This window comes from Diabrotica virgifera, chromosome 4, assembly GCF_917563875.1.
Source record: "Diabrotica virgifera virgifera chromosome 4, PGI_DIABVI_V3a".
Taxonomy (NCBI): Eukaryota; Metazoa; Arthropoda; class Insecta; order Coleoptera; family Chrysomelidae; genus Diabrotica; species Diabrotica virgifera.
Window position 1 is genome coordinate 232,997,689 of NC_065446.1, and position 19,779 is coordinate 233,017,467.

The 19,779-nt window shown below is 30.8% G+C and overlaps 1 protein-coding gene across 2 annotated transcripts in view; it reads left to right on the top strand.

Moving 5' to 3' along the window:
* The first annotated feature begins 929 nt into the window (after window positions 1–929).
* The window catches only part of LOC114327529 (aftiphilin), a 48,905-nt gene continuing 30,055 nt past the window's right edge, over window positions 930–19,779 (top strand). For both annotated transcript variants that reach the window (XM_028276198.2, XM_028276199.2), the window contains exons 1-4: window positions 930–1,205; window positions 1,273–1,393; window positions 5,627–7,383; window positions 10,375–10,591. In XM_028276198.2, coding sequence (XP_028131999.1) covers window positions 1,273–1,393; window positions 5,627–7,383; window positions 10,375–10,591 — 2,095 coding nt within the window. In that variant the 5' untranslated portion in view covers window positions 930–1,205. The remainder of the gene's footprint in view (window positions 1,206–1,272; window positions 1,394–5,626; window positions 7,384–10,374; window positions 10,592–19,779) is intronic.

The following is a 19,779-nucleotide window of genomic DNA, read 5'->3' on the forward strand; positions in this document are numbered from 1 at the left end:
AAGTGTTAAGATAAAATATACAGGGCGATTGATTAGTGTTATAAAGCTCAGTAGTAAAGTTATTAACAAAAATTGTAGCAAACTTTGAGCTTCATATTACAAAATTAGTCAGAATGTTCGATAACATAGTGGCAGACCAAACTTACGTTTTTTTTTTAAATCGAACACCCTATATTTTATTTTATGTTCGAAATCTTCTTAACGTCTACATCACAAAAATATAAAGGTTTATTATTATACAGGGTATTTACAAAGTTATAACCAATTTTCTATGAAAATCGTAACAAGTTCAACTCCCTGTATAAATAGAAATAAACACAACAGCAGTGGTTTATAAACTGGTGTAGTCGGTTCGCTAAACAGACACAACTGGCTAGTGATTTTAGTCTGTAATTTTTTTGTTTTTTCCCAATTTGGCCAAAGTTGGCAAAATTACAAAATATTTAGTAATTATTAACTATTTAATAATTATTTTTTTGGCAATTTTACCAAATTGGCAAAATTACTTACTAAAATCACTAGCCAGTTGTGTCTGAGTTTAGCGAACCGACTATATAATTAATTTACTTATAAAAAATATTTTAACAGTATTTTGTACATGTCATGTCAACTAAACATTTATTTTGCTAACCTGAATATATACTTTTATATACAGGTATACACATTTGCTTTACTACAACTAAGTTTGAAACTTGAAACATCCGAATAGTTCTGCTTCCCTTCCCCTTCCCATAATAACAAATATTTTTTTATTAAACAAATACTAAACATATCAAAATAGCGTGTACCTAACTTTTTTATTTGCGTACACGTTAGCGTGTACCTAGACACAGCGCTTATTTTTAGCAAATTATTTTTATAACTACATACTTTGTTAATATGTTGGGATAATCAAAACAGGAAGAGAATGACATTGAGATTTTGTAACAGGGGTGTGTTCCAACATATGTGCAATTATCTGTTTTTAACCAATAAAATTTTAGATTATTGAGAATAATGTTCATCCCTTTGTTGAAAAAACAGCTTTAACTTTAAAACTGACATGTCAATAATCAATATGGTAACCTCTGTTTTTATCTTTGACAGGAGAAATTAAACACTATTTTAATAGAAAACATTAATAACAATTATTTTTTATTCCACGTTAACTGTGTTTCAAAGTGTTCATAATATATAATATTAAAACAAAGTGATACATTATTAAGGTACTGTTATTATTTTTCCGATTGTAAAAAATTACCTTTAATACTCCATTCTCCTTAAATATTTTAGATGGCAAATATAATTCCTCCACTTGTTAGCGAAACTCCACCACCACCCCCGTCAGACGATGAAGATGACGACGAATTTGATGATTTCAGAGGGTCTAATGATATATCATATGGCTGTGACAGTAAGGACATAAATTATTTAGTCATATTTAATTATTAATGATTTTATAATAGTGGGGTTCTAAAGGGGACAATGATTTTCATATAGAATTCTTGTCTTTTAGCTTAGAGAAATCTTCTGTTGTAGTTTAAGGATCTAAATAATGGAACTTATTTTCACCTATTTTACTAAACAATATAGAGTTTAGAAATATCTCATTGTTGTTGTGGTTGAATAATTGTGGTTTGCATGTTGAAAGTGCATGATAACTCATTATTTTAAATAATATATTTCTATTCAAAATATTTATACACTAGTTTTGTGTATAATAATTAGGTTTTTATTTTATATATCTTAGATAAGAAAATGCAAAGCTGTACAATTTTTGTAAACTAGAAAATTTAAATTATACTGTGTGTGTTCAGGAAGAGGGGATGGCATTAGAGAGATAACATTTTATCTACCTTCTTCCTCTTTATAAGCAATTCTGCTTGTTCATTGGCAGATTGATACCTCTAAAGAAGATTGTCACTCTTGTTCGAGCCATTTAAATATTTGATTAATTGTTGTCTGGTTTAAAGCACCACCCTGTATTCAAAAATCGTTATAATATTAAGAGTTTCAAAAACCCTGAATAGACACATTCTTCTGCTCAGACATATACGTTCTGTTTTGATAATAATTGCGTCATTGTTTTGTTGAACGTACAAAGATCTTCTCTTATACGATCTGGGAAGAATTTAACCTTGGTGTAGGTACCGGGATTTTCGTGCAATGAGTGGCGTAAAAGATTTAGTGTTGAAATGTGAATTTATAAGTCAAGACACGGTGATCGAGATTTTTCCGAGCCGCGTAATAAAAAAAAAACACATTTTAGTATTCAAAGAACATTTCTGGAAAATCGGGAACCTTTTTAAGATATTGTGTAGTGGTAATAATAGGTTCGACAAGAAATACTGTAATGCACATTTGACATTCCGGATTATGGTATTTACTAACATTTTAATTATACGCGGTGTGTTAGAACTATCCATTTTAGAGATATATGGTTAATTTTTCGTCATTCAATAATTTTGCAAGCTGTTAACTCTTAAAGCTGATTATAGAAAGTAAAAGTACAAAGTCTTTTATTTAAATTCGAATCTCGGGGGTCTGTTTAGATTGGGTAAATCTTTAGAGGCCCCCACAACTCTATCTTTTGCATGGTCGGTTCATACTTCTTCTACCGATTGGTGATTTGTCTCTTGCTATTTTGACCACATGTGTCTCTCCCATTCTGCGTATGTGGTTGTTCCATTCTTTTTCCTATTTAGTGGCCATACGTTTATACACTGTATGTTACATTTTCCTCTAATGTCTTCACTCCTCTTTCAATCTCTCAACGAACTTCCTGTAGTTCTTCTCAGTACTCTCATATGTACCGTATCCAGTAGTCTTTGTGTTGTGGCTGTATCAAGTCCTGTCTTGTTCTGCTGCCTATGTCTGGCCATTTTTTGTTATTGTCTAGTAATTTGGTATAGCTCTCTAGTTCTGTTGTGTTGTGCAGCTGTTTCTGCTTGTTTTGCCAGTTCTTCAGCCCACCTTCTTTTGTCTCTTCTTGCATTCCTTTTGACTGCTTTATTTATTGCTTCATATTATTGTCGGTTCGCTCTTCCTGTCGATAACTCAAAAGATTTTAACTTTACACACCAAAAACACTCGAATAAAAATTCACCGTAATTAAATTCTTCACAGAGACATGTTTTTCCCGCTTTACTTCAACGAAAATTTTCCTTGGAAAATGCGGGTTTTTCCAACAAAATCTTTAATTTTCAACTAAAATTTTAGGTAAGTAATTATTTATCAATAATTAAATAACTTAGTGACATAAAAGCTCTTTTGGTATAGATTATATTTCCAGAAGCCGATGGAAATTGAATGAATAGTTTAGCAACAATTAAATTGTTGAAACGAAATTGAAAATGGTTATTCCTTTTTGAATTAAATTGTTAATTAAAAATTTACGGTCGCTATAATAACCACAATAGTTATGATACATAAGAATAACTATGATTTTTGCATAAAAAGGCACTATACCTATCTAATGTACTTTACAGAATTAAAATTGGACTATTTAAGCGGCCTCAGGAATATTTTAAAATTATAAACAATTTTTTTGGCTTATAAACAAATAGAATAACTCGGCAACAATTAAATTATGAAAACGGTATTGGAAAGAATGTGGCAGGACGCATATTTTAAAATAAAAAACGTTTAATTGCGATAAGTGGTTCCTGAGATACAACAGGTCAAAATTGACCGGCATGTACAGCGAAGATATAAACAATAGGATGGTAGTTTTTGAACCATCACCTTTTTATTTCGGTTCTCTTTCTCCACACAAAGTTTCATATCTTTATAAGACTCATAACATATTATATTATAATAAAAAAACTATCGATATTACGAGTGAAAAACGCCAAAAATACCAACATTCCAATCAAAAATTAGGTTGGAGAAAATGAAATCTCTAAGTTCAAAATCGGTATACGTTAAAAAGATGCCTTTTCGTGGCTTCCCATGGAGCAATTTTCTTCATTTTTTTTTGTTCCCAAGTAACTCGAGTAGAGCCATCTAAGTAAGGCATTATTAAATGTCAAAGTTGCTTTTGTTTTGTTATAATAAATTAATTTATTAATAAGAAAATAAAACTACAACATATGTTTTCCAGTTGTAGACTTTTTTTAGATAAACTTACCACAAGTGTACCTTTTAACGTTTAAAATACAAATATTGTCATTTGAAAGCTGTATAATTATTTAAACAATATTTTTTAAACATATTAACATATTTTGTTATAATAAATAAATTAATTTATTATAATAAAACAAAAGTTTAACACACAAAACTTTGACATTTAATAATGCGTTAGTTAGGTGGCTCTACTCGAGTTACTTGGGAACAAAAAAAAATGAAGAAAATTGCTCTATGGAAAGCTGAGAAAATGCATTTTTTTAATGTTACCGATTTTGAACTTCCATTTTCTCCAACCTGATTTTTTGATTGAAATTTTGGTATTTTTGGTATTTTTCACTCGTAGTACAGGTATTTTTTATTATTACAATATGTGTTATGAGTCTTTTAAAGATATGAAAAATTGTGTGGAGAAAGAGTACCGAAATGAAAAGGTGATGTTTCGAAAATTACCATCCTTTTGTTTATATCTTCGCCGTACATGCCGGTCAACTTTTACCGGTTGTATCTCAGGAACCACTCATCGCATTTAAACGTTTTTTCTTTTAAAAGAAGCGTCCTACCGTGTTCTTTGCAGTAACGTTTTCATAATTTAATTTAATAGTTGCCGAGTTATTCTATTTGTTTATAAGCCAAAAAATTGTTTATAATTTTAAAATATTCCTGAGGCCGCAATTTCAATTCTGTAAAGTATATTAGATAGGTATAATGCCTTTTTATGCAAAAATCATAGTTATTCTTATGTATCATAATTATTGTGGTTATTATAGCGACCTTAAATTTTTAATTAACAATTCAATTGTTGCTAATCTGTTCATTCAATTTCAATCGGCTTCGGGAATTATAATCTATACGAAAAGAGCTTTTACATTACCAAGTTATTTAATTATTGATAAACAATTACTTATCTAAAATTTTAGTTGAAAATTAAAGATTTTGTTGGAAAAACACGCATTTTCCGGGGAAAATTTTTGTCGAAGTAAATCGGGAAAAACATGTCTCTATGCAGAATTTAATTACGGTGAATTTTTATTTGGGTGTTTTTGATGTAAAGTTAAAATCTTTTTAGTTATAGAGCAATAATTGAAAAAAACACGATTTGGGGGCGCCATTTTGTTTATAAAAAAGTAGCACACTATTTGCGGACTTTGCATACCTATATTATTAATATATAGAATCATAAGATTCGATTTCAGCAATAAAATTGCTGGTAAATAACTTTTCCTTGTATTTTGCTAATTAGCCCAGAGTATAAAACAAGTTTCAGTTTGTGGGTATGAAATCAACCTTTTTCGACAAAAGCTACCTGCCTATCTAGTTTATCAATCGTTGTGCATTGTTGTTTTGATCTTCATATGCCGTAGGTTGTTTTTATTCATCTATTTTCATCATATTAAGAAAGAAAAAGTGTTATTTAAGGTACTTAAAAAAATGGATTTTTGTTTGAAATATGAATAGTAGTATATTACCAAGATCTATTAGATGCTTTGAACATGAAGGTAATAATAAACCTTTTTTCCAGGTTTTTCTCTATCTTCTCCGGAACAGTCCCCTAAGAAATTGCATAAAGAAGTTTTAAATAGCAAAGATGAACCTGTTTTATATTTAGAATCAGAAAAAAACGATATAGATAACTCAAAGGAAACCTTGCAAGCTAATGATCTTGAAAGAAGTAAAGATAAAGACGAAAATTTAGTTATATCAACAGATTCGTTAAAGGAAGACATTACTGAATCAACCAATGAAAGTTCTGGTTCGAAAAGTAAAGAATCTGATGACTTTTTTAGTAAAAATAATTATGTTAATCAAGAATTAGGAAATAATATTACAGAAGACATTCCAGGTCAATTGATTATTGAAAATAACTCAAGTCATGAAAGCAAAATTTGTGATAATAGTGATAAACCAATAAAAAACAATCCTGATATATCAAATGAGGATACTAATGAACTGAATACATCAAATGGTTGTTCTTTGGAAGACGCTGATAGTATAAAAAAAATTACTAGTTTCTCAGACTACAGCTCAGGTACTACTTGGTCTGCGGATTTTATTAGTAGTGACAATTACGAAAGTAACTTAGAATCAGAATTTTCTATATCCAGTGACAATGCCAACTTGAAATCAGTGAATAAGGATGAAGAGTTTTCAGACTTTTCAAAAGACGTTAATACAGACGATTTGGAAAAATTATCTTCAACGATTAACAAAAATATTGAAACAGAAGATTTAGAAACTATTAGTAAATCAACACATTCCAAAAATATACGTAACACTGAAAAAACTGATCTAGTCAAAGATAAAAATCTTCAAAACGATTCACAAAATAATTTTAACCATAATGGCGATAATACTGATTTTAAAATTGACAGCGAAGATGAGGACTTTGGAACATTTGCTTCACAAACCATATTTGACAGTTCGCCGAAATTTGCAGAAAATGAAGTGGAACACATAAATGCTGCATTAACTAGGATAAAGGAAACTAAATATTTAGAAACTGAAGATAAATCTTTTGTTCAGTCTCAAAATTGTTCACCTGATGATGATTTATCTGAAGCATCTAAATATGTTGAACACACGGATTATAAATCTGAAACTAACACACAGAAAGATACTAGTTCGGAAATATTTCAAGGTTTTCCAGTATTTGGAGCTCATGATGTAATTATGGCATGTGAATTCGGCGATTTTGAAAATTTTACATCTGTCACTGAGGGTTCAACAGAACAGCAGAAGCAAGATGTAAAGGAAGATGAGACTTCAGAATTTGGTGTTTTTACGTCAAGTGCATCACAGGAAGATAACGATTTTGGAGATTTTGGTAATTTTACGTCACAAGCACCTCCATCCACAAGTAAAGAAGAAAGTTCTACAGGTGTAGGAGATGACGATGATTTTGATGACTTCGCCTCATTTCCTGCAACAACTGATCCTAAAGGAGTAAATCCTGATGTTCCTGATGATGGTTTTGGAGACTTCGGTAATTTCACGACGTCTACTTCTGATCTGAAGCCAGATAATCAATCACTAGAAGACGCATTGCCTGTTCTTGATGTAAAAGAAGTTTTCAAAAAAACTGAGGAGGTGGTGAAAGATATATTTGTTCTTCCTGAAGAAGAACAGGAAGATTTTATCTATTTTGAACTAGGGAAAGATGATTTTATTTTCAAGCAAATACAGGATATAACGGATTCACCTGCTTTGACATACCACTGGTCAAAATCTTCAAGTCAGAAGTATTTGCTCAATAGCTTAAACATTGATGCTAGAAATATAGTAAGTACATGATTTATTTTATCTATTTATTTTTTAAATTAAATATAACAATACATAAAGGGTATTAACATCGAATATGGTAGTGTACCATACTTGCGTATGGTAACGAGTAGGTATTCTTCCACAATCCCAGTGGAGGACTAACTTGCTTCAGCGAAGTGACCCAGCCACTCGCGAGAGAAGTCACGTCTTAAGAAGAGAACTGCACAGTTTTAACGGTACCGTTAAATCGTAACGATTTATCGTAGCGTGTATGGTAGTGGTATGAACGACGAACTGTACAGTCTTAACGGTACAGTTAAATCGTTATCGATTTATCGTTGTGTGTATGGTATCCTTAATGGCCGGAATACACAATGATTTATCGTAGCGATGTGACTGTGCAGTTCGTTGGTGCAGTTTTATCGAACTTGAGGACTGAAGGTTGGTGGAAACGATCGGTAGGGAGGAACCCAGGATTAATTGATTTATTTTAAAAAATAAAATAAAAATTCCATTTTTATTCAGTTGCAATGCGAAGGCAAAACAATCTTATTTTTCAATTAGAATACGGAGCGCAGTCCAGCCCTATGAATCGACGATTTTCGCCTCTTGTTGGAGTCTCATCGGAGAAAACGTAGGCCTGCTACTCCATACTCCAATTGACCAACACCTAGAGTTTATCCCCCACACCGCAACTGCCGTGAATGGACTAGGTGACTAGCGTCATCTGGCAATTGAAAGATGAAGTAGTTTTCAATCCTAATAGCAATATTAATAATACTTAAAAATATTAAAATATTACTAAAAGATTTTTAAATTGAAAACTTATTGGTCCATTTTCTTGGTAACACCTCCATGGCTTCTAAAATTTGCAAGCCAGATGGATGCTGAAGCGAAGAAGACAAGAGGGAATTCAAAAACTTACGCGCTCCGTATTCTAATTGAAAAATAAGATTGTTTTGCCTTCGCATTGCAACTGAATAAAAATGGAATTTTTATTTTATTTTTATATTGGTCGTTACTTCGTTGAGTAACTAGGTCCATTTTCTGTTGGAATTTACCAGCTGAACAGACGGAGTCGTGAATTGTAAGTTTTTGAATTCCCTCTTGTCTTCTTCGCTTCAGCATCCATCTGGCTTGCAAATTTTAGAAGCCATGGAGGTGTTACCAAAAAAATGGACCAATAAGTTTTCAATTTAAAAATCGTTTAGTAATATTTTAATATTTTTAAATATTATTAATATTGCTATTAGGATTGAAAACTACTCCATCTTGATTTATTTTAACTACTTTACAAATACAAATATTGTTTGTAGCAAGTCAAAAATACATAGTACCTATATAAACGAGGAATATAAAACGTAACTTAAACAACATCTCAAACAAGAACACAGATTAACAAAAATTATTTATGCTTCTGAGCAGTAAAACCAATGTTTCGGCAGATATGTTTTTATAATTTTTTCGAAAGTATTCTTAGCTGTTTAATATTTGTTGGTAAAATATGTTTAGGTAAAATATGTAAAATACAGTTTTTTTTTTCAATTTATTCTTCCTTTCTGATCAGAAATTAAAAATTCTGCCTCTGCCATTCAAAGGAACGAAGAAACAAATACATAATATGTATTCAAAAGATACATCTTGAATTTTTTCAGATATTTTAAAGCAAAATTGCCCTCACAAAAAATAAAGTCGAAAAAATTTACTTCTCTCTTCAAGAGGTTTTACGGCCTCTGTGAAGCTAAAAAGTTGTATGAAGACATGTTTTTATATGCTTTATCAAAATCACAAGTTGCGGGGAGAGTGGGAGAGTTTTGACCATCTTATTCCGCTATAGCCTTTAGGTGAGAGTATGCCTGTCTTTTGAGAAGCCAATCCCTACACGACAGATTCCTTGATTTTCTTCTGTTTTTGCACAAAATAAGCCAGGCTATCGCAAGCACGTCGTCGTCTTCTATCACGGACGACATCGATGCAAATTTTGCAGACGTGTGGACACTCAATGGACGTTCGATAAACTGCACCAACGAACTGCACAGTCTCATCGCTACGATAAATCGTTGTCGTGTATACCGAGCATTAGACGAAATATGAGATACAATCTGAAAATAATCCAGATATACGCTTCACCAGCGATTACGAAGATGAAATTGTTGAAGTCTTCTACGAGGTAAGCGAAAGAGTAGAAAAGCAGGAACCGGCCCATTATAATCTGATAATGGGTGATTTTAACGGCAAACTTGAAAGGAAAATGGACGGACAAGAAGTGGTAATCGGAGATTTTGGAATCGGAGTAAGAAACGAAAGCGGCGAAATGCGAAATGCTTTCTAACTTTCTGTTGCAACACAAACTATATGGGCTAGAAGCAGCTCAATGTATGCAGCACTGGAAAGAACTAAGGGAGACCTATGTTCAGCAGTGGACGCGATTAGTTGATTGATGATGATGATGTAGTTGCGTTACAACTGGAAAATAGACAATGTTTTCGATGGAAAGATACCAGCCAACTGGAACCCAGTACAGTTGCCTGTTATGCACTGTAAATATACATCTCGAATGGTTTTTGACAAGGGATAAGAAACTGAAAGTGAACAAAGGTTTCGACAGATCATTATTAGAACAATTTGGGAAGCGATTCAGATCATCGCCCACCTGAAGTTGAGATAATCAAGCCAGCATAATCATTATGTTCGGCTTGATAATATTAGTTGGCTATTTCCTTAACCTCGGTACATTGTTTTCCAAACTAAAATTCAAAATTCACAAGAATTAATTAATTTTATACTTGAAGAAACTTTCTTTTCAAACTATAATTAGGAACCATTAATTATGCATTAAATATAAAAGAAATACATTAGTTTAAGACCAGTTATATTAATTGTTATGCAGTAGACGAAGAGCTATTATTCCTTTCTAAGCAGTGAATTTTAAACGTCGGCAGACCAAGATCCATTATTCCTTTTTAAGCAGTGAATTTACAAATGGATAAAGATTTCTTCATTTTTAAGCTCCATGGGCACAACTGGAACCCATCAGTTCCAAAATTCGCCGCGAATTTGGGCGTTCAACCATTGGAACCTATTAAGATGGAATCTCTGACACCATCGCCATCTAAACCAACCCCTCCGGCTCCTCAAATCAGCTCGCAATCTTCTCAAGAGGCTCAAGATGTACCAAGTGCGCAGTTCGACTGGACAAATTCTGGATTGGTGAATCCACTCGACTGTAAGTAACTCATTTTAATATAATTTATTAATATGATTGATTATTTCATTCATAGGAGATTCTGACCAATAGAAAGCTACATAAATCTGAATTAAATTGATAATTTTTGATAATTGCCCGTCGTTAAGTATATTACGTCAGATGCCCTTCGTTGCTACGAAAAAATACATTCAGTGACATTAATGACAATTAATGTTTTAAAAATTATAAAAGTGATGACTTTCAATCGTCAAATATTTATAAAAACTTTGTGTTTAATTGTACTAATTTGTACTTACATAAATAAATTACAATAAAATTTTGGTTTTGAACAGTTTTATTCATGAAATAATCACAACAAATTGCACTCGAACTCGAAAATTAATATAGAATTTTAGAGCTCTTGTGCAATTACTACTGATAATCTCTTCTATATTGTCGATACTATAAAAATTATATCCTTAATTTATAGAAATATGTTTGCAAATGATATTTCGCTGGTTGTTCCATTTCAAATCTGGCAGCACAAGGTTGGATTCTCTCTTCTTGCGTACTACTTCTCCTTTGGAGATTCCCGATCTGCGCGTTTGTTTATTCCTCCATTTTTCCATCAGCTGCCTTATAATGAAAATTGCATATGTTGTTGATCTGCTTTGCATAAATTAAAACTGATTTATGGATATTTTGATCTCTTCACGTATCCGTCAGTTATTCTCTCCCATATTTTGTAAATAAGTACTAATATACTGCTTCTTCATTCGTCTCTCTTTTATCCCAATACCATAATTCTATTAAACAAACCTGTTAGCCAACTTGTTCCTGTCTCTCCTTAAGTTATTTACACTTTCCCAGGGATATCATCTGGTCTAACTGATTTATCTTCCTTTATTTTTTAAAGTGCTCAAGCATCTTCCTCTTTTGTTATTTTGGTGACCATTATTAGTCCAGAAAGCCACTGCGCATCCGCTAGGAAAAATATATCGATTCGGATTTTTTGCACAATCTTACTCAAAAAGGACCTCTTTTAACAAATTTGCATGTTGCTAGGAACAAAAATGGGTCAAAAATTTTTTAAACGTTTTTTTTTGTTTTTTTCCTAAAATTATTTTTTTTGCATGCAACAAAGTTTTTTTAGGTTTTTTGGATCATTCCAAACAGAAAAGGTATTTAGTGATATTTCTCTAAAGTTGACAGTTTTTGACATATAAGCGATTAAAAATTGAAAAATTGCGAAATTGGCCATTTTTAACCCTCAAAATCTATGTGAAAAACTGAAAATTTTAATGTTACCAAGGTAGGTAGATATTATTTAAACATCGATTGATGAAATCCCGAAGAGTTTTTTGCAATACAATATTCAAAACTCCTTTGTTTTTTAATTGCTAATCAAGCGTGCGCGACACTATTTTCCACCGACAGTATGGTGCAAATGAAAGGAATAAATTCGTTATTTCGTAAATCGGCGACTTTAAGGAAAAATCCCGGAATAGGTCGATTTTTATTTTTAAGTTATGATATTGTGGCATATATGGTATACTAGTGACGTCATCCATCTGGGCGTGATGACGTAATCGATGATTTTTTTTAATGAAAATAGGGGTCGTGTGCTAGCTCATTTGAAAGGTTCTTCAATTCTCTATTCAGTAATATAAACATTTATATAAATATTTATACAGGGTGTCCTTCTACTTCTTTTTTTGTCAAATAATTTAATTTAATAAAACATTTTTGGACACCCTGTATAAATAATTAGGTAAATGTTTACATTACTGAATAGAGAATTGAAAAAAAATCATCGATTACGTCATCACGCCCAGACGGATGACCTCACTAGTATACCATATATGCCACAATATCATAACTTAAAAATAAAAATCGACATGTTTCGGGTTTTTTTCCTTAAAGTCGCCGGTTTACAAAATAACGAATTTATTCCTTTCATTTGCACCATACTGTATACACATGCAACGGTGGAAAATAGTGTCGCGCACGCGTGATTAGAAATTAAAAAACAAAGGAGTTTTGAATATTGCATTGCAAAAAACTCTTCGGGATTTCATCAATCGATGTTTAAAGAATATCTACCTACCTTGGCAACATTCAAATTTTAAGTTTCTCACATAGTTTTTGAAGATTAAAAATGGCCGATTTCGCAATTTTTCAATTTTTATCGCTTATATGTCAAAAACTATCAACTTTAGAGAAAAGTCACTAAAGACCTTTTCTGTTTGGAATGATCCAAAAAACCTAAAAAAAAACTGTTCCATGCAAAAAAAAATAATTTTAGGAAAAAACAAAAAAAAAACGTTTAAAAAATTTTTGACCCACTTTTGGTTCTGGCAACATGCAAATTTGTTAAAAGAGGTCCTTTTTGAGTAAGATTGTGCAAAAAATCCGAATCAGAATATTTTTCCAAGCGGATGCGCAGTGGCTTTCTGGACTATATTGTCTGCGTTACCTCAACTGATTTGTGGTCAAATTCTTTATTTAATAAACTGTCAGTCAAAGTACTTTTTCCATCACTTTTTGAAATCCTTTTCGTGAACTAGTATTTTATTATGTATGTTCATCCTGGATACATCTAATCTGATTAAAATCTTTTTCTTTCTTTGGCTTTATTATATTTGGTATCTTATATATATCTTTGCTTCACCCTCCCTGGTATAAGTTGATCGTATAGATTTGTAAAGTTCATACCAAACCCTTCTTTCAGTGCGTCATAGATTATCGAATTCTCTCTAACGCATTAAATTGGAAGTGACAGAAGAAAACGTGCATCCGTGATTATTATACATAGAACTTAGAAAATTATGTATTCGTTGACTGGTATTTGCATATTAAAGCGACTTATACGTATAGATGTATAATTGGTTGGCGATTACAATACTCTAAATAGATAACCAATCAATGATGTGAATAAAGATAATTTGACACAAAAGTAATCGATCGTGACAGTACTTTCACAATGTCAACGAGTAAAATGACAATTATTGTAATTCTAGGTTAGTATTTTTCAAAGACGTAAATATAAATATTTGTCATTGAGATATTCGGACATTGTATAGTGAAATTTAATTTTATATTTATTATTTAATTATAATTGAATAAATATTCTGACAACTGTCAGATTTAACTAAAACGTCATGAAATGATTCGCGCCATTCTTAATATCGTATATGACGTCAAAATTAATGACACACTGAAAGAGGGGTTTGGTGTAATAGACTTTATACACATCTGCTTTAGCTTTTTCTACTGCTACTTTTGCTTCCTTTTTGGCTACCGTATAGTTAGTCCAGGGCGCATCTGTTTTGAGATGGACGTTGAGAGGTGACTCAAATTTTTTTGCAGAAATTGCTTGAAAATAAATCAAATAATAATATTTGAGTTATCCTCCCTCTCAAAAAGGTCCGGAACATTGTTTAAATAATCAAAATGTCAAGAATTGAAGGAAAAATTCGATTTTTTTCTTCGTTTTTTGATTATAACTTTAAAAGTATTCATTTCCGAAAAAAGTTGTACTGACATAACAGTTGTGAAATTAAATTTCCTACAATATAGAATTGGTTAAAGATTTAGAAAATAGTCACACTTGTTGCAAAATAGCAATAATTGCAAAAAAACCATACAAAAACAAGTATTCGGATTTTACGTTTTTCAACCATTTATGCTACACTTAGGACCTTCATATTTCACCCAGAAAAACTTTATGATACAATAAAACAATACTGTAAATTTCATTAAGATCGGTTCAATAGATTTTGCAAAATAAATTTTGCAATCCAGCTTTCGCAAAAAAAATTCATTTTTTCAAAATGTTTCAGGACTGAAATTAAGGCAGATAGCAAGTTGAAATTTTTTTTGCTTATAGAAGTGTACTGTACCTTTCATTTGCAATTTTTAAAATTAAAACAAATTAATTATCACGGCGTCAGGAAATTTTTTAAATAAACATTAATTTTTGGTGCTACGCGCAGGACAGCGGTGTTCGATTCACACAAGTTGATTTCCACCAAAATTTCTTTCAATCTTTATCTAATGTTATTTTCTTACTCTATATTTTGTTGTATTTTAATATTTTAATTCCACAAAAATCAAACTAATTTTATTATTGTTTGTGAAATATTGTTTAAACAATTGCATATGTTTAAAAATAATAAACTTTTATTCTCTAAGTTAAAATATATGTACAAAGAAAGTTTTTGCAAATAAAAGTGTTATTTCAAAGGATAAAGTATGTGTTTTTATTTTGCAATAAACAAATTTATTTATTTATATCGAAATGTAATAAAAATTAAAATGTATCAATCATTATCAAAGGCAATTGGAATGCCCAATCAGAGCAAACTATCCGCTGTCCTGCGCGTAGCACCAATATTTAATGTTTATTTAAAAAAATTCCTGACGCCGTGGTGTTAATCGATTTTAATTTTGCAAAATTGCAAATGAAAGACACAGTACACTTCTATAAGCAAAAAAAAATTCAACTTGCTTTCTGCTTTATTTTCAGTCCTGTAACATTTTGAAAAAATGAATTTTTTCTGCGAAAGCTGGATTGCAAAATTTATTGAACCGATCTTAATGAAATTTACAGTGTTGTTTTAATGTATCATAAAGTTTTTCTGGGTGAAATATGAAGGTCCTAAGTGTAGCATAAATGGTTTGAAAACGTAAAATGCGAATACTTGTTTTTGTATGTTTTTTTTCGCAATTATTGCTATTTTGCAACAAGGGTGACTATTTTTAAACTTTTAACTAATTCTATATTATAGGAAATTTAACTACGGAACTTTTATGTTAGTGCAACTTTTCTCGGAAATGAATACATTTAAAGTTATAATCAAAAAACGAAGAAAAAAATCGAATTTTTCCTTAATTTTTTGACATTTTGATTATTTAAACAATGTTCCGAACCTTTTTGAGAGGGAGGATAACTCAAATATTATTATTTGATTTATTTTCAAGCAATTTCTGCAAAAAAATTTGAGTCACCTCAAAGTCACCTTTTCTTCTGTTTTATTTTTTCTTGAAATTTATTTGACCACCACCTGGTCTCTTTAAATCGTTTTTCTAATCTCTTAACATAGTGGAGTCACTGAAGGTGGATATGAGGTATTACCTCCGATTTCGTTGAACCTTCATCGATTTACATGAAAATTGGTGAGAGGTTAGAGGATATTTCAAGGAACAAAGGTGACATGGTGCCAACTTGCGCTTTTACCCTGGGGGTGGATGCCACCCCTTCTCGTGGGTGAAAATTATTTTATTGAAAATAACCCCATAATTCGATAGAGGGACAAATTCTAAGCAAAATTTGTTATATCAAATTATTAAAATAAATCAAAACTTTTTGTTATTAACGATCAAAGATTTTAATTTTTCTTGAGAAAAATGCATGATTTTAACCGATTTTTATCAATAACTCAAAAATTGTAAGTTTTCACAAAAAATGTATTATTATCAAAATTGAACCTAATAAAAAATGAAATAAACTTCTTACTAGAAAAACCTTTTAATATTAACTAAAAGTGAGTTATAGGTAATTGAATGTATGTTTTTTTCGGCGAGTAAAAACCTCTAAGTATTCAAACTGAAATAACAGGAAATTGATGCATTTTATAACATAAACTTATTAAACATTTGTCAAAATACTTAAAAATATCTATCAAATGAGACCCCGAACATGTTGACAGCGTTAAAATTTATGCTCCAAAATTTTTTCAAAATTTATCTTTTAATAATTTTTCCAAAAAATGTTATTGTTCTTTTTTTAATAACTCCGTTCCTGCCTACGATATTAAGTTTCTCTAAAAACTTTTTGAAAGTTAATTCCAGGTGCTATTTAAGTAAGTTAAACCTAATCTTTTAAACTCCTTACTTTTTTAAAAATAAAAGGTTAAATGGCCCCGGTTGCATGGTTCCCACAGCAAAATTTAAGATTTAAACGTTTCTATCTTTGTTATTTTTTACCCTATAGAAATAGTGAAACAGGTAAAATATTTGGTACAGAAAAAACTAAAATTTGATTATATATAATTGTTTACGTATATTGAGTATTTTTGGGGTTATTATCAAAAGAATATGAGAATTACAATAATTTTAAAAATTATGATTTTTTTAAATTATACCTTTTTTTTTTTAAATTTGGATTCTTAACCGGTCAAAATTATCGAAAACATTACTTATGCTAACATAAAGAAGTTTTTGTAAGGATTACTATAAATTTTAATTTTTGTGGAAATGGCGTATGTTTTATTTTTCACTTTTTTCCAAAAAAATCGAAACGGTTCTTTTATTTTCATCACAACTTGCTTAATTTTTACGCTATTACCTTGTTCTGAAGCTCATTTGATAGGTATTCCGAAGTACTTTGACAAATGTTCAACAGGAATATTTTATACATTGCATCGTTTTCCCGTTATTTAAGCTTGAATACGTAGATTTGAGTATTCGTCGAAAAAAATACACATTCGATTGCCAATAACTCACTTTGAACTAACATTAGTTTAGTTTTTTATGTGAGGAGTGTATACAATTTTTTATTATCTTCAATTTCAGTAATAATAACTTTTTTGTAATAGCTTATAGTTTTTGATTTATACGTGAAAACCCGATTTAAAACATGCATTTTTTTACGAAAAGATGAAATCTTTGGTCTTTAATAACTCAAAAAGTGTTGATCTATTTTAATAGCTGTATATAACAAATTTTGCTTATAATTTGTTCCTCTATCAACTTATGGTATTATTCTTAATAGAATAATTTTCACCCCCTAGAAGGGGTAGCATCCACCCCCAGGATAAAAGCGCAAGTTGGCATCATGTCACCTTTGTTTCTTGAGGTATCCTCTAATTACTCACCAATTTTCATGAAAATCGATGGAGGTTCAACGAAATCGGAGGTGAAAACCTTCAGTGACTGCACTAACACCCACATCCACATTTATAATTAAAGAAACAGTATGAACAATTTAATGTTCACTAAGATATTGTACTTTTGTTTTTTAAATGTCTAATTGACTTTTACATCAATTTTGATAAGAGAAGAAAATGGGTTTAGAGGAAAAATTTGTCTTTGAGGATTTGGATGTTTGATTTGTATATCGTTTCTTTACTTCATAAAGACTGAAATACTATCATGTGTTAATACGCAATAAGCACATTTTTTATAAAGATTTAGATAACAGCAATTTTCAGTGTTTTACTATAGTTAGATAACAGCAATATTAAATGAAGGTTTACCTAGTATCGCTAGAATCCATCAACAATTTCAAATTCAAAACCTTGACATTATTTTTTTTTGAAATTTTTCATGCTTCCCGTGGATTCCTTGTTCCGAAAAATCCTCAAATCCTTAACAAAACCTGGTAATGTATTAAACTTTATTAAAACTTCCATTTGTACCCCAAGATTGTCAAACCGCTTTAGTAGATTTAGAACAATTAGTTGCATCCTTAGATATCCCTAAACCTAAACCCACTTGTCAGACTCTATCTCCTTCGAAAGTTAAAGAAGATTGGGATACCTGGTTAGAACGTAAGTATCACTGATTCATTGTGGAACTTGTTTTAAATTTTAGATAGCAAGATCTTACAGAAATTTTAGCATCAGAATTGACGATCATAAAGTATTTAATACCAATGGAACAAATTGATTTAGACGAGTGCACCAAAATAATACATTTTGGCCGATAAATATACAATATGCAGTTACATTCCGTCTACTCGTCTAGGAAGAAAGTCCAACGAAAGTATGTTCCATGCACTCACAATCTGAGTAAACTGAGAGAATGAAAGAGAGCTTATGTTTTATTTCGGTTCACAGATGATCAATCATCCATTTACGTACCTTTTAGTCTCCCCAGATCTCATCTAGTGCAGTCACTGAAGGTGGATATGAGCTATTACCTCCGATTTCGTTGAACCTCCATCGATTTCCATGAAAATTGGTGAGTGGTTAGAGGATATCTCAAGGAACAAAGGTGACACGGCGCCAACTTGCGCTTTTACCCTGAGGGTGGATGCCACCCCTCCTCGGGGGTGAAAATTATTTTATTAAAAATAACCCCACAATTCGATAGATGGACAAATTATAGGCAAAATTTGTTATATAAAGTTATTAAGATAAATCAAAACTTTTTGAGTTATTTAAGATCAAAGATTTTAATTTTTCGTGAGAAAAATGCATGTTTTTAACCGATTTTTCATAAATAACTCAAAAACTATAAGTTTTTACAAAAAAGTTATTATTATCAAAATTGAGGCTAATAAAAAATTAAATAAACTCCTTACTAGAAAAACCTTTCAGTGTTAACTAAAAGTGAGTTATAGGTAATTAAATGTGTATTTCTTTCGTCGAGTACCTAAATCTGAGTATTCAAGCTTAAATACCGGGAAAATGATGCATTTTATAACATAAACTTATTAAACACTTGTTAAAGTTCATAGAAATATGTATAAAATAAGCCCTCGAACAAGTTGATAGCATTAAAATTTATGCACCAAAAATGTTTTAAAATGTATGTTTTAAAAATTTTTCCAAAAAATGTTAGTGTTTTTTTGTAAATAACTCCGTTAATTTTTAAGATATCAGGTTCACCTAAAAACTAATTAAATTAGTCTTTTAAACCTCTTACTTTTTAAAAAATAAAAGGTTAAATGGCCCCGGTTACATGGTTCTCGCAGTAAAATTGAAATTTTAAACGTTTCTATCTCGGTTATTTTTTATTCTACGGAAATAGTAAAATGGGTAAAGTATTTGGAACTGAAAAGACTAAAATTTAGTTATATGTCACTTTTTACGTATTGGGACCGTGCAAGTTCGGCAAAGCGACCTCTATTTCTACGCTCTGTACTTTTATTCGCACTTTTAATTATATTGGCCAATTATATTAGTCCTGGTTGCCGGATAATTGTCAAGACCATAGTCCAAAAAAATAATAAGAAGAAAAAATAAGATGCAGGTTATGTTTAGCAAACGTAAACAATTGTATGTAGTAAATAAAATCAATTATTAAAATGCAGTACTGCAAGCAAAATACAATTAATTATCGAAAGGGTTCTCTTATTGTCATCATAACTTGCTTAATTTTGATGCTATTAACTTCTACTGGAGCTCATTTGATAGGTATTCCGAAGTACTTTGACAAGTGCTGAACAAGTATATTCTATAAAATGGATCGTTTTCCCGTTATGTAAGCTTGAATAAATA